Source organism: Coptis chinensis, chromosome 3 (assembly GCF_015680905.1).
Source record: "Coptis chinensis isolate HL-2020 chromosome 3, ASM1568090v1, whole genome shotgun sequence".
Taxonomy (NCBI): Eukaryota; Viridiplantae; Streptophyta; class Magnoliopsida; order Ranunculales; family Ranunculaceae; genus Coptis; species Coptis chinensis.
In genome coordinates this window covers 44,762,602-44,790,513 of record NC_141458.1, presented here as the reverse complement: position 1 = coordinate 44,790,513, position 27,912 = coordinate 44,762,602, and the positions used below count along the sequence as shown (strand labels likewise).

The following is a 27,912-nucleotide window of genomic DNA, read 5'->3' as shown; positions in this document are numbered from 1 at the left end:
CTTCTTGTTCACACTTAAATGGAACCAGTGCAACTTCTTGTTCAGACAATGTTAATAAGGTCTCTTTTCAATACAGTTCCAAGGTTCTAAAGAGGGAGATTAATAGACCAAAGACTACATCACAAAGGTAAAGAGAAGTCTAACAGTAGAATCAGACCCAGATTGGAAAATTAAGGGAAAAAACCTAAAAAACACTTTGTACCACCACTAATTATCCATAACGACAAGATTGATTACCAAAAGGAGGAAAAGTAGAAAACTTGACCGCTCAACATATTCTGATCAAATAAAATTGTTGATAATCTCGGCAAAGGTGAGACACGCACCATCATTCTCTACAGATCCTTGTATCAATTTTGCAGATATACAATACAGATATACATCAGCTCATAACAAAACTTTGCATCTAAGGTGTGCTGCTGACTGGGAACAATCTTTCAAACAAATTTGCTGAGACATTTGCTAATTCTCTGCAACTCGCTAATTCGCATGAGTTACAGAAGAGGCCACAAGAGAAGGACTATATAATGTCTGACCAAAATTGTCAGTGTCTTGTTATGAAGGCTATCGACTCCCAGTCCAAACTACAGATGACATCCTGTATTAACATTCAAAGCAGCATAAACATGTTACAATATAGTATTAGGTCATAGACCAGAAAATCTAGTTCCTCACATAGCTCAGTAAGGTGGTTCAAACTCACCGATGGGTTCTGAGGGTTGATGTCTAAGCTGTTGATTGCACAAGGTTCAGCCAAAACCTCAAAATGTTCCTCACCTGTCGGATAAGAATACTCAGCAATAAACTCTGATTAAAGACATTAAAAGCTATTAAATATTCCATTAACTGGACTACCTTGCTCAACAACCGCAAGAATCCCATCTTCTGAACAGATCAAAACAGATAATATCTGTGCAGAAGACATACTGTTAACATTTGTAGACTGCTTGTAACAATCATATTGGACCTCCCAAACCTCACTTTCAGAGGGAGAATGTGATGCAGTCTCACTCGATCCAATTCCGGAGAGAAGAATTGGTTGCTGTTGCCAACGTAGATCCCAAGCAAAAACTGTACCTAAAGAGCCTCCTGCCTTAAACACACGAGAACAATCTTGCTAAGAAATTCCTGGGATGCTTCAAGTCGGGTTCATATTTGTATTAGACATTGTGTGTATCACATGCATACCATATTTGCAAATCCATAATAGATGAATGATCCATGATAATAGATTAAGATATTTGAGGTCTCAAATGAACAAATTTTATCAGTAAGCACCTTTAAACCCTGGAGCACTACTGACTACACCATGAATGTTTTCCTTGCTTGCTAAGAAGAATCCTTCTCAAACAAGTATTGAAATCAAATTTGACTTGAAGACTTTTGTACAACAGAAATTGCACTGGCTCTGTCATCATAAACTGTAGTAAAATGTATGTGCATATCATTTAGGTGTTAGAAGGAACCAATCTGAACAGTTTACCAAATCAGTATATAGAACGGGATTGAATTTGAACACCAACTAATCTCTCCATACACAGATCTCTGTGGTTGTCTAGCTGCTGCCAACAGCCAACTATCCGTTCCCAATATTTGACACAGTAGAAGGAGTCACTAGGACGAGGATGTCAAGAAAAAAAAAATAATGGCTTTATCAAGTGTGAAGAAAATGTATGGAAGATGGCGCTTATCAAGTGCAGTTCTTTGGGAAATCTGTTATTCAGGGGCTTACAAGTGTGGGAAAAAAAAAATACTCCCTATTAAACCAACAAATGCAAGGAGGAAAAATAGAAGAATCAGAACCATTTTGCAGGTACTCTATCAAGCATGTAGTTTACGGCTCATATCAAGTGTAGTTTTTTGGGCAATCCGTCATTGTGGGAAAAGCAAATTAAAGATACCTAAGCCCTTCACTGTCAGATGAAGAGGTGGCACCTTTATCCCCACTCGAGCCCTCTCTCTTTCAAATCATTGCCAATGACTAAATTCATTTCCAAGAACAAAGAACAGACACAAAGCTAACTACAAAAACAAGATACACACCAAATCAACTATTACAACTTGAAAAATAACTATATTAGGTTACTGGATGTGGGCCGAGTTCGTAGTGACCGATATATACAAAACAAAGTTAGCATCTAAGGTTTCCAAGATCAAAACAATGCCTCTGTACAAATTGAAAACCCAATTTTCTTTTATTACTGATTGAATCCTCAAATATATCCAATTTGAACTACAGGAATGGTCTAGGAATTTTCTATAATAAAGTACCAATTTAAGTAAATTCCCTCAAAAACCTAGTTGCCTTCGTTTTCTCATCAGTGAAAACAAGAGCCAATGAACACAGAGAGATAAAAGCTTTAGTTCTCAAAGAGAATAAACCATCATGGTTAAAAAAGGATCAAAGAGTATTGGAAAAGCATACTATTCAACACAAATAGTTACACTATTGAAGATTAATTTAGAGAAACAGAGTAAATATTCACAAGATCAAAAAATGATACGAACATTCTACACTATTTTATAATCATCCTAGATATCCCATGGAAACCATTTTATTAGAGACCTTATAACAAGCTTTTAAAACAAACCTGCTGACATGGATCATTTTTTGAGATTCATAATATTTAATCTCTTAATGAATGGTTTATGATATTTTAACATAATTCTTATATTGAAAGCTATTGCATTGCACGTCCAATTATATTTTAATTTCTTTTTTAGATAAAAGTGTTGTGTTACTCATTGAAAAAGAAAAATCAACACAGAGAGAGACCGACAAAAACAACATAAGCTGGAGCTACTTTTGTGCATGAGGATTACCAACATGAGAACAAAGAGTCTTACTTATCTAAGAAAATCCATTCAACGAATTACTCAATATTTCTTAATTGAAAAAAGAAAAGAAAAAATGATTGCGAGCAAACAATAAAAGTTTATGCTCACCAACTCGGGTGGCTTTGGAATAAAAATCTCACAGTAGTGATAACTGATAAGGGTGCATACTCGTTTCTTTTTAGTGTAGTATAGAGTGTAGACGCCATTGGACATATTTCCCCACACATATCAGTTAATCTAGGATTCTAGGCCTAACAACTATAACAGCATGGCATCTCAATAAAAGGCCATAATGCCAATACCAACACGACTGTCTCCATACATATAACAAAGAAACCGTATGAGGTCTTCAATAAAATAGGTTCTTCTATCAACGTAAGCAGCAGAAAGAATAAAAAATAAATTAAATTTAAATATAAACATTCATCGAAGTAGACATGAACACGAATTAAAAATATATATATATAAAAGATTAACAAAGCCTTATCTTAATGTCTAACTTGGCAGAGATGAAATTGCACCTTCGTGCAATTTTGTTTGAAAAATATACTTCATGGCTTCTCAAGTATCGTCATACATGTCCTCAAAACTATAATACATGTCACCTTACTTTGAAACCCTCAAATTCTACTTGTAACTAACGCGTGAAGGTTTTGCACTGAACACATCTCAACAGAATTTCCTTGCACTTAATTCCTACTGAAATTATTCCTACGCTCTCGAGAATGCAATCACTCCAAATCTTACTACTTGCCAATCTCACTACCACATTTTTGCTACATCAAATCTATAAAAATGTCCGTTGGTAACCCAACACTCCATATAGAAAAGGTGGTGTTGATCAGTAGCATTATCGTAAGCAGATTATAATTGAAAAAAAAAATACTTCTATGTGCCAGATTTTCTCTTTACACTAGCCACAACTGTGTTATACATGTTATTAACTATTTCAACCAATCCTCCACTTAATCCTTCCTTTCTCAAAACCAACCATTTTAACAACATAAGCACTTAATGGTATGCCTTCTCTAGGTCAATGAAGAACCATATTAAGATATTTTCCGTTTTATCTACACATCTCTAACATTAGACAAAGTAAGAAAGCTGCCTCCATTTCATAAACTGGATCATTAATTCACTGCACTCTGCACACAAATTGATTTTGGAACTGTATGTCTGCCTAGTTCTTGTATATAGGATTATAGGTGTCACAATACTTAGTCTTTGAATTAATACACCAATACACCACAAACATTAATCCTAGATAGGTGAGACAAGCCAATACACCACAATCAGATCTGGTCCTAAAGCCTTCACTATACAGAAATTGATCCCCCATTCTTTATTCTAGTTACATTTACATCACAATTACCAGAGGTACATCAAAGCAGCTATCTAGGCACTTTATCATATCTTCTCTAAGTCAATGAAATCCATGTGGTGTCCTATTTCCTGTTACTCAACCATTGATAAAGTAAGAAAGCCTAATATATTAGGTAAGTAAAAATGATATAGGTTCATAGGAGGGTAAATAGGAAGACTTCTGAAACAAGCATACAAACTGTTTCGACCCCCACCTACGTGGCAAACGTCCATTAGTAGGGGTCTCTATTTTATTCATTTAATCAACAGGGCTAAAGCCCAATTCGCAATATCATGGATCAATGTATAGGCCCATTAACTCATGTGTCTAAGGCTGAACCTTAGTCACATGGCTTGCCACCAATATACGTTGATTTATGTCCAAATTCATTTCTCATCAAAGAGATAGTTATCGGTTGAGTTGCGGTTATACTCTATCACAATTACTCAAGATACAAGATTACTTGAGCTACAAGGACTCTACTCTACCTCTATAAATATCAAACTATTTTTCATAAGGAACTACATGGAAACTTGATCCCTAGATACAGATCTTGGAGTGCGAGGCAGCCATTATTTGGTTCGGTTTCATCTCCCCCAACATCAAAATCCTCTATTTCTTAGTGCGTTCGTCACCATTGCTCTCGTTGTGTTGAAACAATTTATTGCCGAAACATAATTGGCGCCGTCTGTGGGGAACGAGAATTTATTATCACGTGAAACAATCAATATGGTAAGCGCGAAGTAGACCAAATAGTCAACATATTCCTCCTACTAACAAGAATCGCGAACCCTCGAAATTCAAATCGGCCGATGCATGAATCGTTGAACAATCAAGTTGCTCCTAGTAATAGGATCAATTCTCAACATCGATCATGTAGAAGAAATAAGAACCGCCTCGCCTCCGCAGAAAAGGCGATTACAAGTGCCGCCACCCTTAATGACCTTGCAACAAGAAAATCGACAAGTCGGTAATCCTCCATGCGGTCCGGTCCGTGCGTCCATGTCGATCCTTCCGGTTGATATGGATATGGGCGTGGACATCACTCTCCACGCCAACTAAGCGGAAAAGGTGATAGTAATGACCCAATTCACCCCTAATACGGTTGAAGGGGAGTTACGACGAGTCAAAAATTTAAATAGGAATTTGAAAAGGAAGGAAGCCGCAAAGAGCAAAGGCGGTGGGCGATGTTGCAAATTCAACAACATCAAGGCGACCACGAAGGGATGCAGGCCATTCCGTTGTATGGGACCGTCTTGACGATCCACTTCGTCGTCACCGAAGCGTGCTATTTCTCAAGAATAATCAACCAAAGGCACGCTTCAGGAGTAATGACCCTATTACCCGTACTTATGGGGAGAATCGGATTGGCGGGGATAACTACTACCCCGGACATGTCCGATCTCAAAGGGAAGATTTACCTCGAGAAGCAATTTCGGGGAAGACCGCCATCCGAGATATGTCCGACACGACCGGGAAGGCGGGCATCCCGCATAAAAGCAACAAAACATGGAGAAGTGGTATAATTATTCCGACCACCCGGCCAGGGTGACTACCGCCTAGATAGGTCGGGTTACTGTGGATAGACAAAGACAATCACCGGCCTGAGTCGATCGTGACGCATCGCCAAAGATCTCTAACTCCAATAAGAGATAATGGAAGGTATCCTTCTCCACATGGGCACAACCGGGCCCGGTTGTTCGAGCCAATACTTTAACTCTAACGGAACAACGGTGAAAAGAGTTGATTGCGAAAGAACTTAATGATAGAGAGTCGAGGGATGTAAGAATGAAAACTTGTGATCAATGATGGCGCATTTGATAAGTTTTCGGTCGACATTCAAAAGCTTACCACCATCCCGACTTCAAACAACCCGATTTTGAACTTTATGATGAGTGGAAGGAGATCCCGGCTTGCATATTCTATCGTTCAAAAATAAGTTGGTGTTATGGGGTGGAGATGATCCGCTCATATGTAAGCTCTTTCCATCGACTCTAAAGCGGAGAAGCATTACCGGGTTTAGTGAGTTGTCTTCAAGATCAATTCACCAATTCAATGAACTAGAAAATCGGTTTGTTAATCGTTTCCGCCACAATTGCAAGGCGCCAAAAAATGTCGACTCACTTCGAACATCAAGCAACAACGTGACGAAGTTACGTACTTTTGTTACTAGGTTCAAAGGCGTGGCAGATGTTCCGGGTTTTCGATGGGATGCTTCTTTTCGCCTTTTAAAGAAGCATTATATTATGAAAAGAGACGAAGTTCAAACTTCATTGTAAGGAATCTTTACCACTCTCTAATTAAAGATGTCCCTAAAACTCGATCACGATCCGTATGTTAGTGGCCGAACAACACATCCAGATCGAGGAGAACCTATCGGAAAAACAAAGAAGGGACAAAGATATTATTGAGTAAAGATTTTTCGAAAGCAAAAATTTTAAGCGGAGTAAAGGGCGGTCGGATCAACAACATAACGATGGAAAGAATGACAATCGAAGCAAGTCAATTTCAATCGTGATGGAAAAACTCTACGAGCTAAAAACCGACCCCACTCAATGCCAAGTACTACGTTATATATGAGAAGTTGAAAAGTGAGAATCTTTTTTTCCCCCGTCAGATCCACTTTCGGAAGATACAAAAAGCGACAAGGGACAAAGCCTTGTGGTGTAAATTCCATAACGACTATGGCCATGAGAGACGTAACTTTGTCGCTTTCCCGGTCGGATTCGTAAATTAGTGGAGAAAGGACTTTTCAACGAATATCTTACGAAAAAACTCTCAACCGTGATTCTTTGCAACTTATGAGCATGTCATTAATGTCTCCCATTCTCATGTTGAGTCTCTTTCCAAAAGTCGAGTAAGAATCAAAAGCGTTTGAAAGTTAGTTATGTTGGTGAATTTAACCCGTATCAACAAAGTCGATTTTGTCAAAGGAATCCGCATCGGAGACTTCGAAGAAGAGCCCCTCCGATTCATCGATGATGATCTCCGTGGTGTATATCACCCTCACTATGATGCGCTTATAATTTACGGTTCATAGGTGCTTCTCGTGTTCAACGGGTAATGATCGACCACGGGGCCACTTCCGGCGTCATTTTCGGTGGATGTTATTCTCGGATGCAACTTCGAGGGTATGATCGCGTAGAAGACAATCCTATCATCGGTTTTGACGGACAACATCTTGGCCGGTTGGAAGAATTACCTTACCAATCAAATTAATGAACAAAGAAGTTGAGCTTGATTTCTTATTGATGGATTGTCGATCCCACTATAACGCATTTTGGGGCGTAGATTGGATACATTCCATGGGGGTCAGTAGTCTCCACATTTCATCGGTGTGTCAAGTTCCCATTCTCGGGCATATTTGCAAGGTTCAGAAGTGATTGTGTATCCGCCCATTCTGTCATGACAAAGCAATGGATGACTATAAAAATCTGAAGTTCGAGGTAATAACGATCTTTGCAAGTGCCCCGCCTAAGTTATAGCGGTTACTGCCGCGTGCCCTCCATCCATATAATATTGAGGCTCGTATCAATGCGGGCGCTTCTGATGGATCGACTTTTGGAAGTACAAGTAGGAGATTCAGCCAGAAGAAACCACTTTTATTTCGGTGAACTTTTCGAGTGTAGAACAACAAGAGTTGGTTTCTCTTTACAAAATGAAATATGTCGTATCTTCGCTTTGGAAAATCGAGGAAATGCCGGGAATAGACCTTCTTACATTTACTGTCATAAATTCGACATTGATCCAAGTTTCGGCCGGTTAAGCCAAAAACCAAGAAGAATGGCACCCGATCGGAAGCTCAAAGTTAAAGAGGAGATTGATAAGCTACTTTGCGGTTAATTTTATCCGACGAAGTTACTTACCGAAATGGCTTGCTAATGTTGTCGCGATTAAAAAGAACGGACAAATCAGAATTTGTATTGACTTTACAAACCTTAACGCAGCCTTTGTCCGATTCATCCCAGATCCATTGTTAACGAATTTCCGAACTAGTGGATGCCACTTCGATTCCAACGCCTATCTTTCATGGATGCTTCTTCGGGATACTACCGGATCTCTTTGAATGTTGATTACCAAGAGTTCACCGCTTTCATTACCGACCAAGGCATTTTTTCGCTACAATCGTTATGCCATTTGGTCCGAAAAATGCGGTCTGAACCTACCAAAAACTTGTCAATACAATTTTTTCCGACCGTTGGGGATAATAATGGAGGCTTATATTGATGATATAGTCGTTAAATCGAAGCTTTCATCGGGTGATCATCTTTCCGATCTTCAACTTGTTTTGATAGGCTTAACAAGTATAACATGAGACTCAATCCCGCCAAATATTCTTTTGGCCTCTCTTCTTCGAAAATTTCGGGATACCCTCATGACTCGTAGAGGTATTGAGGCTAATCGATCGATCCGTGCCGTTATTGATATGCCATCACCAAAAATAAGAAGGAAATTCAACGGCTTCCGGGTCGGCTTGCCGCTTCTTCATAGATTTATTTCTAAATATTCCGATCGTTGTCATCCCTTCTTCCGGACTTTAAAGCGGGGCGCAACTTGGAACATGATTGTGAGATGGCATTGCAACAATTTGAAGAAATACTTGGTCGATCCTCCTATATTGATAAGTCCTTCAACGGGTCAACCCATTGGCATGTACCTAGCAGCCTACAACCTCCGTTATTAGTCTTTATTCTTTTCGTCGATGATGGTAGGCCCGCCTTTTTATCGAGAAGACGTTAACCGAGCCGAAGTCTCGTTATTCAAAGATGGAAAAATGGCACTTGCATTGGTTCATGCCGCTCGTCGGTTAAAACCATACTTCTAGGGGAGGTTGGTCGAGTTTATATCGAGTATCCCCTTTACGCAAGATCTTTCAGAATGCACGTGAATCAAGCAGATTAGCCGAATGGGAAAGTTATCTTAGTGCATATAGCATTGTCTTTGAAAGTCGCATGGCTGAAAAAGGACATGCTCTAACTTCTTTGATAGCTGATTTTTCGATTGATGATTCTCCTATCGACGATTTCTTCGCCAAGAAGAATCTATGGAAGACATGCCGCCACCAATAACCGGGGTGACGAAGACCAACTTGCAAACGCAATTCCTAATCCAACCGACCTATGGATTGTTTATTCGGATGGCTCCCATAATAAACTGGTCCGAATTGGACGCGTTTTTGTTAAAACCCGCGGAGAGAAGATTGAGAAATCGCGGCGACTTGGCTTCGCCGCTTCAAATAACGGCCGAAAGTATGAAGGTCGCCGTTTTCAGGCCTTGAGAACGCTTTTGAAACTGGGGGGGCGAAAGCTCCGGTTATACACGGATTCTCGCCTTGTAGCCAATCGGTTTGGCGGTGTCTTTGAAGCAAAGAGATGACCGTATGGCGGCTTATCTTGGTTTGATACATAGCCTTGCTCGACAATTTGATAGCATCTCTATCACCAAAAGACCGAAATGACATACGCCATGCAGATTCATTAGCTTATCTCTCCCGCCGTTAGAAGTTTAAGAGTCAAGACACATCACCGTGGAGTTCCGGAAAAGAGCCAAGCATTGACTTTACCGAAAAAGAATTGCATGACTTGTATGTACATGAAAGCAATTACTTGTTTTGCTTTTGACGATGCGAACAAATAAATATCGACCCACGATAATCGCATCAATCATGACTTCGAAGGCGAAAAGGGAGATGGAAAATTCACAACATGACCATACTTTGGATCTTCCATTAGAATCTGTAGATCCATTTGTTCCTCCCCGAATTCGCCTCCTAAAGCGGATAGTGATTTAGTACATGAAGCGGATGATAGTCCCGAAGTTCCGATATGATACTATCGATTGATGATGATCTCCGCGCTAAGATTGACGTCTTCTTTATATCCACTACTTGCAAATTTCTTCGCTCGCCGAACCAAAACTCACCGAAAAGAATCAAACGCGATGCATGGAAGTTTTGGTGATATCATTCTTGACGGAAGTTTGCAATTATATCGCAGAAAGGCTCGGACTTAAACCCTATGTTGCGATGCCTCTCAAAACAGAAAGACTTCAAGTTTTGGAAGAGATTCACTCCGCTTATACGGAAGCCACTCCAAGTGGGCTTAAGTTTAGCTCATAAGGCTATGACCACAAGGCTATTGGTGGCGAGATGCAAAAGGATGCAAAACACCTATCCGAGAGGTGTAAGCCATGCCAAAAGCACGATAATATGAGTAAACTACATTCATCGAAGTCAGATCCCATGCTAAGCCCGTGGCCATTTGCCAAATGGGGCTTAGACATTATTGGTCCTTTACCTAAAGCTCGGCAGGGTAGTATCGATTCCTTCTTGTGGCAACCGACATTTTACCAAATGGGTAGAAGCAAAGCCTTTGGTCCAAATCCATGCTTCCAATGTCAAAATGTTTTTGTGGAGAAATATTGTTTGTCGTTTTGGAATCCCTGCGGCACTTGTATCAGATAATGGTAAACAATTCGATGCTGAAGACTATGTGAGTATTTTATTGGGCACTTTATACACATTTTTAGGTGTAAATTCTTTGTTTTTGGATGAGAAGTAAATGTCATGTCAGTGCAGTTTGGGGTCCATATCTAGATATCCTGTTCTATCTGGGTAGCAATGTAACATAGATAGATACACCTAGGCCAATTGTTTAAACTATATGAAGTCTTTAGCCCGAAAGGTGAGGTTCAATTTGCATAACTACATTGTAGGTTATCCATACCGCAAGGCACTCCCAAGCACCTATACCAAATTATGTTTTGGATCATCCGATTCATGCTCACTAGCTAGGCGACTTCAAAATAAAATCTAAAAAGTCTCGATAAGAGTGCATACTTTCGGTGTAGAATATACACCGTTCCACATATTTCTCAAAAATATCGGTGAATCTAGGATTCTAGGTATAACAACCATTACAAGATTATGGGCATCCCCATGAAAGACCGTGATGCTAATAAAGTGTGTGTGTGTGTGTGTGTGTGTGTGTGTGTGTGGGGTGGGGGTGGGGGTGGGGGTGGTGGCTTATTACAAATTAACACGATCGTTCTCCACCTATATAACCATGAAACCATAAAGTGTCTCCCATAAGAGAGATTCTCAACAACATCGTAGAGAAAAACTAGAAAATAAAAAACTAAAAAAATAAAAAAATAAACTAAAATAAGAACATTCATAGAAGCTTGCATATATGAAAATCAATTAGAAAAAGCTCATACAAGAATCACAAAGCTTTATCTTAACATCTAACCTGGGGGGAGATAAACTTGTACATCCATGCAATCCTTTTTGAAACAATATTATTCCATAGTTTCTAAAATTTCGTCGTACATGTCCTCAAAACTAAAATACTGAGGTTTCAAGCCCTCAAATTGTACTTGTAACTAGAGTGTGAAGATTTTACACTGAACAGGGAAAAATCATCTCAATCGACTTCCGTTGAACTTAATTCCTATTGAACTACTTCCACACTCTCCAGAATAGAATCATCCCTAATCTCATCCTTCAAATCTTTACCTCTAGCCTAACACTCCATATAAATTGTATTGTTGTTAAGGGAGAGGAAATTTTGGAGAGAAAACAGAAAAAGGGGATACAGTCTTTACTGCACTTGGAAAATTTAATTACGCTATTTTTTATAGTTATGATCTCTCACTAAACACAAATAGCCTGAAAAAAATATCAGATTATTCCAAAATTTCTAACCATGCCAAACAAAATCTCAACTAACGCTAGCAAATGAACAGTCTACAATTCTTCAATCCGTCTGGGGTAGAAATTTCGGATTCGAATAAACTCTTGTGCAATTGTTTTAGATTGTCGTAAAAAATAGCCTAATCTAAATTTCTAAGTACACTAACGATCACAAGATGATGATGATTATTATTATTATTATTATTATTATTATTATTATTGTTATTATTATTATTATTATTATTATTTTTTTTAATATTATTTTTTCCGAGTCAAATTCATGTCCCTATAAACCTTCGGAATAGATACTTGGGATTATTACAATCGTAATATCTTATATATATGATCTTTCAATTTGACTAGAGTCCATTCACATGAAAATTTAGGCGTTCTCATGTCCATCAACTTTGTTTATCGTTTGACTAGGTAAACTATTAGTATATGCTACATATATTAATGTAGATCTTACTGGCGGAAGCTTCAGTTTAATTGAAACACAATTAAAAAACGACCTAAAAATCACTCTTTTATTGAATCTCTCAATCACAAATCACACACATAAACACAACTACTGAAACCCTAACTACAAGCCTGTTATTTAAAGTAAACCTAGAAAGCCTAAACCAATAGGAACACGATATGTGTCCAACTAACTAATGGACTCGAACCATGAGCTTGGACTCAACTAAGGGGCTCACACCCATAACATGTAGAGGGAACATAAGCGCACACACCTATGACATTCCAGCGGACTTCGACTAATATTCTACATCGGGCCTCCCTAACCTAAAAAAAAAAAATGGCCATCGAATTTCTAATCAACAAAAACTTCAGGTAAAGAGAACCACGTCCACAAGCTTTAGGAAATCGGACAATACCCCAGCTGAAAGGAATCCGACCATGAATTTTCCCTTTGTAGCAGTTTCCCTGGCTTAAAATCAGTAACCCACAACATGCTCTTGCACACAGATTATGAAAACAATAACCAGAAGATGCACCAAAAAAATTTGGTACCGATAGCTCGTCTTGAAAACTTGTAACTTCACCAATATATGTGACTTTCTTCAAGGAAATCCAAATCTGCAATCGTGCTTTTTTGAAAAACAAATCACTTCGTTTGTCAAAGTGAGTCACAAAATTTTCCCAAATCAGATCTTCGTACTTATCAAAAAGAGACTCATTTTCATACTTATCAAAGATTGGTGGAGTTTGATAATAAGGGGTCTTTGACACCGCCAAGAGCCGAAATGGCATCATCATCAGGGTACACCCTCACGTTCCTTATTGAGAGGAGGTTCCTTGTTGGTGTTATTTTTCATGCCAACTCTGTTCTCTGGATCTATAGGCGCAAAAGGGTTCAGAAGAGGGATTGAACCATCAACTTGAGATGCATCGTCAGTACTAGTCACTGAACCATTATTCTGTGGTGGTGGAGGTGGTTGTTGCACTTCTCTTTGGACTGGAAATTTTGCTTCCATCAGGTTTTGGAATATCTGTGTCATGTTCTTCATGCTTTCTTCTAAACAAGACATGGGAGTATCCATGGATGGAGGACGACTTCGAGTTGCTTTGTGATTCATCATAACAACACAAAAAAAATTGACTTTTCGAAAAAAAAAAAAATCGCCATGAACTACAGTAACCTGGGTGAAGAGTGACATGGTGAATAGTGCCCGATAAACAGTGTTTCACGAACAGTGTTTTCGGTGAATAGTACCGTGAATAATAATCCCTGGAATTAATCTGCTCCAATACCAAATAATGTAGATCTTACTGGCGGAAGTTTCAGTTTAATTGAATCTACATTTTAATTGAAACACAATTAAAAGACGACCTAAAAATCACTCTTTTATTGAATCTCTCAATCACAAATCACACACATAAACACAACTACTGAAACCCTAACTACTAAGCCCGTTATTTAAAGTAAACCTAGAAAGCATAAACCAATAGGAACACGACATGTGTCCAACTAACTAATGGACTCAGACCATGGGCTTGGACTCAACTAAGGGGCTCAGCCCATAACATGTGTAGGGAACATAAAGACACCTACCTATGACGATTGCGGACTCGACTAATGTTCTACATCATATATATTAACAAAATGCCAAGTAACATGGACGCTTCATATTCTTAAAATGTCCGCGGTCGGACACGCATTAATATCAGGCATACCATTTCAAATTTAGGTTTCATCTACACCCTAAAGACTAAGAAAATAACTTATGAAGATAGTTACAACTCCATGATATGCCACTTTCATAGTTATTTATTTATAAGGTTGCGCTTTGTAAGGTCTTGAGTTCAAGATTAGTTGTATAACTCTAAGGAATAGTGAAAGTTTTCTTTCTAGTTAGTTGTGTCCCCCGTGTCCTACTTCATATAGGTTGCCATATCAAATACTCTGTATCCGTGTCGGACATCGACACGTATATCCGTGTCAATGTGACTTAGCAAAATTGTTGTTAGTACAAAGTAGGATGATTTTGTCCTGCTATGACAAAACAAGAAATGGATCACACAAGACATCATCCTATGAACTTTACCCCCAAAGTTTCACACTTGCCCTCGATAAACCCTATATTTTCTTGTCATTTAAACACCCATAAAATCAAAAAATACTCAACAAAGTTTTAAATTGGAATTGATGCTTTCTACAGAAAAACGCACACTAAGTTCTCCGCAAACATCAAACTCCAAGGGAACTCTATGTGGATGTGAACAATCATTTCACTCATCCCTAAAGCAAATAGGAGTTGGTGTCAACCATTAACGTTAGTGTAAACAAACTGTTATTGGGAAAATACTTCTGCCCTTCCAACGTTCTCTTTACACAGGCCACAAGTCCACAGCTCTATTATACATGTATTGCCTATTCGATCCAATCCTCCACTTAAGCTTACCTTTCTCAGAACCTTCCAGTTAACATCATAAGCACTCAATGGTATGCCTCCTCTGACCCCTCTGAGTCAAACAAAAGCCATATAAAGATCTTTTCATTTTTATCAGAACTTCTTTAACGTTAACCAAGTAAGAAAGCTGCCTCAAATGTTGAGCTACCTAGCATACAGTCTAAATCAGTTCTTAATACGTTTGTATTTATTTTCATCACTCATTCCCACCATTTGGCTCATCAATTTACTGCATACCTAATTTTTAAAACTTTGAACATCTCTCTGGTTCTTGTATATAGGCTTACAGGAGTAACAATTTTTTTTTCATCCATTATGCATCTTCTTAGTCTTTAAATCTATATGGTCATACAACCTAGCTATCTGAGACAAGTCAATACACCACAAAGACGTCTGGTCCTAAATTCCTAATAATACAGAAATTTGCCCCGTTTTTCTTCTAGTTACATGTACATCATATATGTCTTTGATTATTTCAATAGACTCTAGGTGTTGTTATGTTTACTAAAGGTTCATCAGATTAGCTATCTAGGCATTCAATCACATCTTCTCTATCAAATGAGCTTCTTTGCAAAAACATCCCTGTCTATACACATTTTTAGCGGTAAAATCCCTGTTTTTTGTTACGGAGTAAATGTCAAGTCAATGCAGTTTCGGGTTCATATCCTGATCCATCTGGGTACCAAGGTAACATAGATAGATACACTAGTCCAAGTGTCCAACTCAGCATAATACAAGAGTCTTTAGCCTGAGGGTAGGACTATTGGAGCTTTTCAACTGTGCAAATACAGTATGCCTAGCCCATTACAGCAAAATGTGGACTACAGGCTGTTTTACCACGTTCAATATCACAAGGAAGTTCCTCGTCGCTTTGTCAGTAACACCTCACACTTCCACGAAATGTCTAAAAACGGTTATTCACAACGCGAGAACACCAGATTAACGAGCGCATGTTTCCATTGATTAATCTTTATAAATAAGCATTTCTCACTATTCAACCAACAAGTAATGAGGAACACAATTTCCGCTGACAAACTTGTGTAACAATCCTTGAACAAAAATTACTTGCTCCAGTTTAATCCAAATAACAAAAAGAATTTCTTTAAGTAGAATGAGAATGGACCAACTATTGAATCTACAATGGAAATGTATTTTACCAAATTTAAAAAGGCACACAAATACTAGTGTATTAGTAATATTAGTTCGTAGTTCTTTCTTATTAAAAAATTGTAGTATAACTTCTTATTGTACTCAGTAAATCAATATGTGTATCCAGAAAGGAGAAGAAGGTAACCTACCACACATATGTGCTTTCGGGAAGGATGAATATCAATTGAATGTACAATTCCAGATGCACCGCCAGATGACCTGCAAAAAGACTTCTATTAAAGCAACATGAAGGATATATGTAGACCACTGCATACAAAGTACTAGGTAATTCTCCGTGCCTGAAAAGCAGTCATCAGCGGTGTGCTGTGCACATTCGATACACATAAGATTATGGATTAAACGGTCTCCACTTTAATGCAAGAAAAAGAAGTGGCATAATGGATATCCGCTTAAGATTTCCCAGCACTAAACCCGGGTACAAGTCCTCTTAGTGCACCTTCTTTAATTTTACTTTTTTAACCTTTTCACATAAAAGGAGTACAAAAAAAATAAAAGAAAAAATGACTATAGGACAACTCGAACCCAGGACCTGTCTTTGACAGAACGGCTCCAACAGACCGCTAGTACTAAGGATCTTACGCGATTTGCAGTGGACAATTGCTAATTATCAATAACCAGGAACACGTATATCAAGAAAAATAAGTGCACATTAGCTGTTCAATGGTGCTAAAAATCGATCTGGACCGTTCTTTGTATTTGTCTATTTGTTATTTTGTCTTCTAGTGCCCAGAAAAACCCTATTTTATCATATAGATGTTATGGATTCAACCAAAAAGAGAATGTTCATATATCAACACCCTCTGTAAAAGAGAGTGATACATACTACAAAAAAAGAAAAAAAATCTACAAGGGTACGCTTCTTACAATTTTATTATTGTTCTTGCAATTATAGTATACAAGTTAGAATGGTACCCCGCAATAATTTCTCTACGATTATCCTCTCCTGTAATTTTCACACCCCTCTATCCTCAATCAATCTAAGAAATTAACTTAATTCCTAGCTTTGGCCATTTGGTGAGAAAATTTAATACATTGCTCATCCCTAATTGTCATTTTCAATTTGGCCTTTTGTTTGCAAAAGATCTCCTCTCGAAAATTGGAAATCAACTCTAACCTCATACCTTAACCGCCTGTATTTATCGGAAAGATAATCCACTTCCTCTTTCAAATCTAATTCCCTAATATCCCCAAGTAACTCCTCCTTCCACCTATCACTTCTCCCAAAAACCTCTTTATTCCACACCGCAATCTTCCCTTACAGCACCTTCAATTTTTTTAAAAATATAGCCCAGATCTCCCTTCAATAGAGAAAGGAGTGCACCAATCTTTAATATACTCCACAAACTTAGGGTCGTCGAACGACATCAACTTCGTACTTACAATTATACTTGATAAGATAAATATAACACATTTATAAATGCTGAACAATACATCATTGATAAAGAGGAAAGAAATTCCCCAAGTTAAAATTAACAAATTCAGTTAGACATACCTAGATCTTTCTATTAGTTATGAACTTTTTCTGAGACTACACTAAACACCCTACTATGCGTTGTGACACTTTTATGGAACTATATGAATAGTAAAAGATTTATAGAAGGCCATGAACAGAAGGAGCTTCTTTTTCGTTTACGCATAAAGTACAACTTTGATTGTTTGTAGCATTTTATCTCAACTATTTACAACCGTCTATTGAAGTGTTTAGTCAAATGGCCTATATGAGCTAAAATGTCCGTGTAAAAAATTCTCATAAACACCAAAATGCAAGTAATAAAACTAAAACTTACCAACCACCCTTGAACTGAGAAACCGGACCGCTGGGTTTCCTCTGATCCCACCACTGAAGACTAAACCCTAAACCCCCAGTAGCAAACTCACTCGGCGAAGCCCATTTCGCGGCATTATAAGAAACCAATCCCTGACTATCAAAAACACACTCCTTCTCCAACCTAGAATCCCCAACAGTAACCAAACTCACTCTCCCATCACCCCCAACACAAACACACTTGGATCCATTCTCAACCAAGTCAATACCAGAAATGGGTCCATCACAAAACCCCTTCTCAAGTAATGCCAACTCCGATTCAATCGCCACGTCAGCAGGGTTCACAAATAAGAAATGAAGTGACCCCTCAAACGTAGAAGCAGCTATGACTGGTTTATTACCGGATTGTGAAACTTTGAGTGATGAGATTCTAGAAGGAGATGCCCAAGAAGATTGGTGAGTTAGAAAGGGTGGAATTGAGGTGTTTAGTGAATGGATTTCGACGAAATTTTCGTCAGAATCGGAATCGTGAAGTGCCATTGTGATGAATTTGTCGAATGCGGAAACGGTTGGAAGCCATCGGATTGAGTCTATATATTTGGATTGTGGGATTTTGTGGATTTCGAGGTTGTCGGGAACTTCTTGTTGTTCCATTGTTAGGGTTTTTGGAAGCTTCGAAAAAATTAGGGTTTAAGTTTTAATGGGTTTACTTTGCGGGCTTGGACCAGCCCAATGGCCCAAAGTCTAGTCCAAATAAAATGGTCAATACTAGTATACGCACAGCGGGGGCTTGTCAAGAAATGGGGCTCACACCCTTGCTTCCTAGCCTGTTATGCTAAACCTCCCTCATGGCTGCCCAACCCACTTAACCCCCTATTTTTAACACCCCCATTAAATAAACTCCCTGTTTTTGTGAAACTAATGAATCTCTGTCTATTTTTTATTTCGAAACAAAATTTATTTCCTTTTTTACCCTTTCTCTTTTCAGCCAGACCACTTCTTCGTTTTTGGGTTTGTTCTCAATATTTTTTACCGGCAACAATGGCGAAGAACACACCAATTTCAACCTTAAATTTTTTGATGCCTTCTCCATCAATACTGTACTCAAAGCATACTCTTTTTCTTCCCTTTCCCACCTCGTCACTCCCTTGTACTTTAACTTGCTTTCTAAATGTCGTTTTTGTCCCAATAGCTTCACATTCCCACCTTTACTCATTTCTTGTGCCAACTCACTTTCTACCCACGTCGAACTCATCTGTCATTCTCACGCCATTAAATTTGGTTACCACAATGTTGTTCCTGTTCACAATTCTTTGATTCATATGTATGCTTCTTTCGATCTTATACATTCCGCGTCCCGTTTGTTTGATTCTATGTCTAATAGAGATTCTGTTTCTTGGAACTCAATTATTAGTGGTTATGTAAGAGTGGGCTATGTGGATACTGCACACCGGATTTTTGATCAAATGCCAATGAAAAATGTGGTTTCTTGGAACATTATGATATCTGGATATTTAAACAAAGCACGCAACCCGGGATGCGGGTTGAAGTTGTTTCGTGAGATGATTAAGATGGGCGTCAAAGGGATTGATACGACTTTTGTTGTTGTGCTTACTGCTTGCAGTCGATCGGCTAGGTTGAAGGAAGGTAAATCTGTTCATGGGTCGATCATCAAGAACTTTGGCATGTCAACTTTGATTATTAAAACAGCTTTGATAGACATGTATAGTAAATGTAGGAGGGTGGATGCTGCGAGAAGAGTTTTCAATAGTATGTTGGTGAGAAATATTGTTTCTTGGAATGCAATGATATTGGGGTATTGCATTCATGGCTGTCCAGACGATGGCATAAGTCTGTTTCATGAAATGATTGGAATAATGCATTGCGATGATGATTATGGGGGTGGTAGGAAGGAAAGGAAAAGATCAAAGGTAGCAAAGCAACTTGTTATCCCATATGAGATTACTTTCATCGGTGTTTTATGTGCTTGTGCTCGTGGAGGATTATTGTCAGATAGAAGAAGTTACTTCAACCAAATGTCATTTGTGTATAATTTGAAGCCCAAATTTGCCCACTATTGGTGCATGGCAAATCTCTATTTTGGTGTTGGGCTCGTTCAAGAAGCAATGCATAATATATTTAATTGATCATTTTGATGTTATATAGACACATTTTGTAAAACTATATTTACAGTCACTGAATTTTTATAGACGTTTTTTTGACATTTGAGTTCTAACCAGGTAACGCGGGTTATGGAAATATGAATTTACATATGAAAATATGAATTGGCATATGTAGGGGTGTCTCTTTTTGCCGAATTTCCGATTTTTCTGAAATCCGACCACGGGTGTAGTTTTCATGGGCGATTTTTCCGATTTTCGATTTCCAAAAATTCCGAAAAAAAATTGGATCGGATTTGGATATAATTCTAAAATCCGATCCGATCCGAAAATTCGGAAATTTCCAATATTATTGCCAATTTATTCTGAAAATATATACTTCTCTCACTATCCACTTGATTAGATCTCGACCGTTCATTCATTTTCTAGTTTTTTACTTCCAAAAACAAAACAAAAACATAACCTAGCCGCTACTTCCCCACTTGAATTGGACCACTCTACTGTCATTACACCGTCTGCCATAACAACAATGATATGAAAAAAAATGTCATTGAGTCATACAATGACTTTCAGACCAATCCAAAAGCCAAATTCCAATAGATAGAATATTATGTAAAGCTACTTAGAGTCCAAGACCATAATCCATTATTTATGCACACTTCATTTTCTTCAATTTCCACACACCTAAAAAAGATTGAAACATTACAAATACCTAGACCTCAACAGAATGCAATGCTTGCTATTGGTGGCTGCAGGTTCTTTTTCTCGTTTTTTCTTGGATCACTTGTTTGAATGAAAATGGGTTTTCTCAGTAAACAAGTGCGTATTGTTGTTGGTACATTGGTGTTGTGGACATGGTTTTCTCTCCCTACAATGAACATTGGCGTATGATATTCCAAAAATAATTGAAAGTAAAGATATTGAAATTTCGAAGTTATTTTGAAATTTCGAAAAGTTCGAAATTGGAAATATATTTTGAATCCGAAAAAAAATTGGATCGGATTTGGCTAACATATTAGGTTCCGAAAAAAATTTGGAAAAATTCCGAAAGAGGTTAATCCGATCCGATCCGATCCGAAGTCACCCCTAGGCATATGCAAATATGAAGTTACATATGTGAATACAAATTTACATATGCAAATATGAAATTTCATAGACGTTTTTTTTCTGACATCTGATAGGTGACACAGATTATGTAAATATGAATTTACATGTACACATTGATTTTTACATACGTTTTTTCCCTGCCATCTGACTGGTGACACAGGCTATGAAATGCAAATTTACATATGCAAATATGAATTTTAATAAACTGTTTTCTGGCATAGCTATGAAAATTTGACAAACTGACAAACTAATCAGGCTCATTTCTTACATTACATCCAGAATTCAAAGATAGTATCTAAAAGTTTCATCCGGAATTCAAAGACAAACTGACATTACATGAAAGATCAAAGATTTACGTCCATAATTCAAACAAAATTAGTATCCCAAAGTGATCCACTAATAAAACGCAACACATCATTTCATGATCTTCTTTCTTTGGTATGCTACAGCTACACGTCAGATGGAGCTAAGGGCACCAACTTATTTCCAATCTTGAACTTATGATTCTCCTTGCACCAACTGCCTAACAATTTTCCAACTTTTTTTTTATCCACCTTTCCTTCAACAAAAACCATAAAAAAAAGGTTGCCAAAAGGAGTTTCTTTCATCTTGGCAATAAGAACATATCTAATTCTTCCTTTGAACTCTTGGAAAAGTGCTAGCATAGGCAAAGCAGAAGAACGAAACACCTTGGTAGAGCTAGTAGGTTTTACCTCCTGTTGCAATAAAGGGGAAAATAATAAATAAGTCTGTTAAACTGACATTTCAAAATTTACTTTCACATATATGAAAATACAAATTTACACAGCAAATTCAGCTATGCAAGTAAACATACGAAGATATAAATTTACATAGTTATTATTGTAACCAAAACAGTACTGATGAAAGCAAGCATACATATGTAAATTTATATTCACATAGAAATATAAATTTACATTCAAATTTGCACAGGCTATGTAAATATGATACAAATTCAAATCTTCATATCAACTACAGAGTATGAACTTCATATCAATTACAGAGTGTCAACTAATATCAATTTCAGACAACTTAAAATATACTTAAATACAAATTTACATACGAAACTATATGTGTAATTTATAAATTCATACATATATAAATTAGGCATTTGCATATATAAAAATATAAATTCTCATAAAAAAATTGTATTTACAAACAATTTTTTTAAAAAAAATATGATTCTCACCTTAGATTTTGTTTATTTACAAACAAAAATAAAAAATAAAAAATGATTTTTACCTTCGATTTTGTCTTTTTATCGGTAGTTGCTTTCCTTTTTGTTTGTGACATGGAAACTTTCGATTTTTTTGTTTTGTTGGGTGTTTCTCTCTTATTTTTCGGTTGTTTTGTCTTCTTAATTTGGTTTTATAGGATATCTAGGGTTTACAAGAATAAAGGATGCGACGAGAAGAAAGAGAGAAGATAAATGTGAGATCTAGGGTTTTATGTGTGGAGGGTATTTTAGTCAGTTTGGATATTTTAGAAAAATAGGGGTTTTTTATGGGTTAGTACGTAATGAGGGGGTTTTTATGCTGGTTATGTATCAACCAGGGAGATTAAACCCAAAATCTGGTTATTTTGCTATTCTTTTGAAATAAAATTGTACAAGTGGTTTTATTATCTTTTTTTTAGTTTTACAAGCATAGGTCCCATTGGCTGAACCTAATAGAATATCCATGTACAGTAGGGACCTAAGAAGAGTAAGGAGACTAGGTCAGCGGTGAGCTGTTTAGGAAGCAACATAACGGGGGAAGTCAAGGAGTAGGGGAATATTGCTGCGGATACCTAAACCGCAAACGTGGCATGTGTACGGAAGGAAGGGAGACCGAGCGATGAGAAGACAGGTGAACGGCTGGGACGAAAGTTGGAAGAGGTATAAAGAGAAAGAGATGTGAAGGAAAAGGAAGCCGAAATTCCATTAGAGAGAGGAGGAGCGAACTGAGGAGAGTGTAGAGAGAAGAATAAGAAAAGAGTGACACTACATTCTTCATTTACATTATGGCGGAATCAATTGGTTGATCCTATAGTAGCAAGTGAGGGCATCACCAATGCAGGCCCTCAAAATAGAGGGCCACGTCAGCATTTTAAAGGTTAGGATAAAGGACAAACATGATATTGAGGGCCTCTAAATGAGGGATTCTACAATGCGATCTCTAAAGGTAAGATTAAAATCGTGAGAGACTCCATCATAATAAGTTCTATTGGATTGGTGGTAAATGTTTAGGTCTTGAGTTAGTTTGAGAGTTGGTAGGTTGTGAGTTCCACTCTACACAAAATAACTTTCTTATTTAATGTTTTCATTGCTCACATAAAATTGAGTAGTGCATCTATAAAGGGCCATATAGGGGATGCATTGGAAGCCCATTGTTGTACTTGGTCCCTCAAATTTGAAGGCCCCAATTGCGTTAAATACTTTTGGCTTTTCCATTTTTATCTAGTCATTCGCATTTGGTCAAATAAATGGTGAAGCAGACGTTAAGAATACTTCTATCTCATCTAATATCTTGCTCAGGTACTACACACCAATAGTGGTCTTTGGTCTGGATTTGTCAGTGATTTTGGTCAGCCCTCTTAGTGAGAACTATTTTCATCGGTCAGTGGATAGCTCTTAGGGCGAGATTGGATACTTAATTCCATTATGTATATGTAACTGTTCTAGAAAATTTGATTCCTAAATTTCTTTCTCCCAATTACACGTTTTGCATAGTGCAAACCAAGTTAATTTGTAAACCTAATTCCCCACACACTATGGAGGAGACGTTATTTCTAGAGAATCCCGTAGGTCATCTCAAACTACCCTGCCATCTACGAGACGATTTTGAAAATAAGCTAAAACATGTTGCTGTAGTTATGCAGTGTATAGAAATTAGTGGGATTAACATACATACATGTTGTTGAAGGTCGCAAAATTGTTACGTGCCAGCATACAACAAACGCGTCAGTTATTTATGTTCAACCTTACGGAGGATGTGACAAATGGTATCAAGGAGCTGTAGCTATTGAGGATGTGGGTTTAGATATTGCTATCATTGAGGTCTTTGATGAAATTTTTTGGAAGATACAAACCCAATATTCTGTTTTTATTGATCCAATGGAGAGTCAAGTTGGAATGCATATACATTTCATTGGTCATCAATCTAACTTGTTTTACATGTTTCACAACGAGGGACGAAGCCAAGATTCTAAGCTAGGGTGTGCGAGATTATATGTACAAAACCCCCCTCCCGCCCTAAAAAAAATGTTTAAATAATAAAGATTAACAAAATTATGTATTTATTTCAATTCACAAAACTAGATTGCGTTGATTACTAAGAATTTAATATGGACTGACGGAGTTAACTACTTAAGCACTTAAGCCATTAATTGATACTCTTTGTTTTACACTTTTACTATATGTCTATATATCTACATATTCTAGTCCACAAGTCTACAACAATTCAACAAATTGTTAACTTCCTATAATGTTATAAGTCTATAACCCTACTATCATGTGGAGAAAACTATAAAAGATTAATATTGAAATAAAAAATTATTATTATTTTTTTTTCAGTGGAAATTTTATTGATAATGGTAACGAGTTTTACAAATAATTAAGACAAATGTGCAACAAGCTACGCTGCAAGTCCTTTCTGAATTTGTTTTTTGTTTTTTTGTCTTTAGTTTTTGTTTTGGTTGAGGTCCAACGTCTGTTCAAGAATTGAGTGTGAAAGAAAGGAAAGAGAGCTTACGGGTTTGTTATAGGTGACTAGAATTATACAAATTGGTCGGTTAGGCTTTGGGCCTTTGGCTATTTGTTTTAGCAGTCTCATAAACCCATCAAACATTCAAAGACACATTTGTCCATCTTTAATGGTTTTGGACTCAAAATAAATATATGATAAATGATAATTTTGTAAGGGCAAAAAGAGAAGTAAAAAAAATGTTGGTTTATTGGAATATTTTTTATTAGTATTTTTTTCATCCTATTTTTTTTGTTGATTATATTCTCATTATAGTTGTGAAAATTTTGGGGGGTGCGGTAGTAGAAGTTTGCTAAAATAATTGGGGGGTTAAGTAGTCTTTATAGGTGAAGATTTTTTTTTTTTTTTTTTTTTTTTTCTAGGCAATTAGTTATGTGGTAGTGGAGCTTTTCTAATCTCAGGGATCCATCTATGTTCACAGCGGAACATTGGGTTTTTCTGCAAAAAATCCAAGAATTACTAGAGAATGCTTTATGAACAATAACGTTAATAATCATCCTGTGTATTTGAACCTTGACAACAATGTCCGTTTGATTCAAATTAATAATTGACATGCTGAAATGGGGGCTTGGGGAGCTCCCATTTTTTTACTCTTTTGGAAGAGTGATTAATATGTCATGTTTTAAAGTAAACATCAATCTCGAATTTGCTATTCATGTGGATGAAATTAAAGCATTCATTGCTACTCCCCCCCTCGTAGAAGGTCGCAAAATTGTTACATGCCAGCACACAACAACAAACACATCAGTTATTTATGTTCAACCTTACGGAGGAGGTGACAAATGGTATCAAGCAGCTGTAGCTATTGAGGATGTGGGCTTAGATATTGCTATCGTTGAGGTCTTTGATGAATTTTTTTGGAAGATACAAACCCAATATTCTATTTTTATTGATTCAATGGAGAGTCAAGTTGCAATGTATATACATTTCATTGGTCATCAACCTAACTTGTTTTACACGTTTCACAGCGAGGGACGAAGCTAAGATTCTAAGCTAGGGGGTACGAGATTATATGCACACAACCCCCCTCCTTCCCTAAAAAAAAAGTTTAAATAATAATAATTAACAAAATTATGCATTTATTTCAATTCACAAAACTAGAGTGCGTTGACTACTAAGAATTTAATATGGACTGATGGAGTTAACTACTTAAGCACTTAAGCACTTAAGCCATTAATTGATACTCTCTGTTTTACACTTTTACTATATGTCTATATATCTACATATTCTAGTCCACAAGTCTACACCAATTCAACAAATTGTTAACTTCCTATAATACTTTAAGTCTATAACCCTACTATCATGTGGAGAAAACTATAAAAGATTAACATTGAAAGTAAAAAGTTATTATTATTTTTTTAAGTGGAAATTTTATTAATAATGGTAACGAGTTTTACAAATAATTAGGACAAACGTGCAACAAGCTACACTGCAAGTCCTTTCTGAATTTTTTTTTTTTTTTTTTTTTTTGTTTTGGTTGAGGTCCAACGTCTGTTCAAGAATTGAGTGTGAAAGAAAGGAAAGAGAGCTTACAGGTTTGTTATGGGTGACTAGAATTATACAAATTGATCGGTTAGGCTTTGGGCCTTCGACTATTTGTTTTAGCAGTCTCATAAACCCATCCAACATTCAAAGACACATTTGTTCATTTTTAATGGTTTTGGACTCAAAATAAATAAATGATAAATGATAATTTTGTAAGGGTAAAAAGAGATGTTAAAAAAACGTTGGTTTATTGGAATATTTTTTATTAGTCTTTTTTTTCATACTATTTTTTTTGTTGATTATATTCTCATTATAGTTGTGAAAATTTTGGGGGGTGCGGTAGTGGAAGTTTGCTAAAATAATTTGTCGGGGGGGTGGGGACTGTGAAAACCCATGCACAGCGGAATAATGGGTGTTCACGATTTTGTTTAGAATCATACATTTGGTTAGCTGTGATATCTCTGAGAATCCAAGATCTACGAATCAACAACCTCTTGATCTTCTGTTGTATTCCTATCTTAGAATAGACGTTGTGTAGGCAATGATATACCAGCCCCTTCTTTCTCTCTTGGCCTCTCTCACTCACAAGATCATAATCGAATTTGGAACTTGTCTTTCTTGAGAAAACACTTAGTAAAATAGCCAAAGAAGAAAATGTTTCTTTTTATAGGCTACCACAGGGACCATGAGGAGAAATTAGGGTTAGGTCTCCTGACGGGCTTGGGTTTCCCATGTTCGTCAAGAACACACGGCCCAAGTCCGTTAACAAATGACTTATTTCACTAAAGGCCATTGTTGCACTACCGCCCTAATCCCAAATTACATGTATTATGTTTATGGGCTCCATATTATATGCTCGTTGATCTCCCCGTGTTTAAGATATCGAATGCCCGATGATTAAGTCAAGTTACTGACAACTACATTAATCAACTTCTTATATCCTTGAGTAGTACCACTCAACCTCATTGTCATGTCGGATTAAATCCACCTGCAGGGTTTACATGACAATCCTTATGAGCTCCTCAAGGGGACATCATCAACCCGACTTCTGCGGGTCACGAATTCCTTGTATAATCAATATCACACCTTATATACAATGTCATTACCCAATCCATCGAGTTTGTTAATTCACAAATGAATCTCACTCATTGATGATTTAAAGCAATGTACAATGCACGTAAGTGCCCGTTATTATATCCGGATTAAGAGGACAAACATCCATAATAACAGATGTGTTTGTTCTCTTATATAGTCAGTATAAAGAGAAACAACCTCACTTGGTCATGTTCAATACACACAAAGTGTACTAGTGTAATCCTGTAGTTAAGATAGACTAATACCAGATTATACTACAACCGTACCCATGGTTTGTTCAAATCCATCTAGATTGTGAACATTTACTTATACTTTATAAGGTACTGATGATATGATATTCTGTGTGTCACCACACACCATATTATATACAACATAAAGTATTAGACGCATGCATATAACTAATAACATATATAATATGCATAACATTTGCCCATATGATTCTCATTCAAAATATAAAGAATTAGAATTAATACAAAAGTAATGCTTTATTATATCACCCTATCAGGGGGGTGCAAGTCCTTATAGTTTAAAGATTTTTCTAGGCAATTAGTTATGTGGTAGTGGAGCTTTTCTAATCTCAGGGATCCATCTATGTTCACA

At 37.1% G+C, this 27,912-nt stretch overlaps 1 protein-coding gene and 1 pseudogene across 1 annotated transcript; one reads left to right on the top strand and one right to left on the bottom strand.

The window, feature by feature from the left end:
- Positions 1-211: 211 nt before the first annotated feature.
- LOC147509761 (Transducin/WD40 repeat-like superfamily protein) lies at positions 212-18,428 on the bottom strand. Its single transcript, XM_086601990.1, has 5 exons — positions 17,767-18,428; positions 16,108-16,177; positions 856-1,093; positions 704-777; positions 212-598 (listed from the first exon to the last, which is right to left on the bottom strand). Exons 1-5 carry the CDS (start codon positions 18,396-18,398, stop codon positions 545-547), a joined length of 1,068 nt encoding a protein of 355 aa, XP_086458116.1. The 5' UTR covers positions 18,399-18,428; the 3' UTR covers positions 212-544.
- Positions 18,429-18,502: 74 nt separating this feature from the next.
- LOC147509760 (pentatricopeptide repeat-containing protein At3g51320 pseudogene) lies at positions 18,503-19,891 on the top strand (annotated as a pseudogene).
- Positions 19,892-27,912: the final 8,021 nt, after the last annotated feature.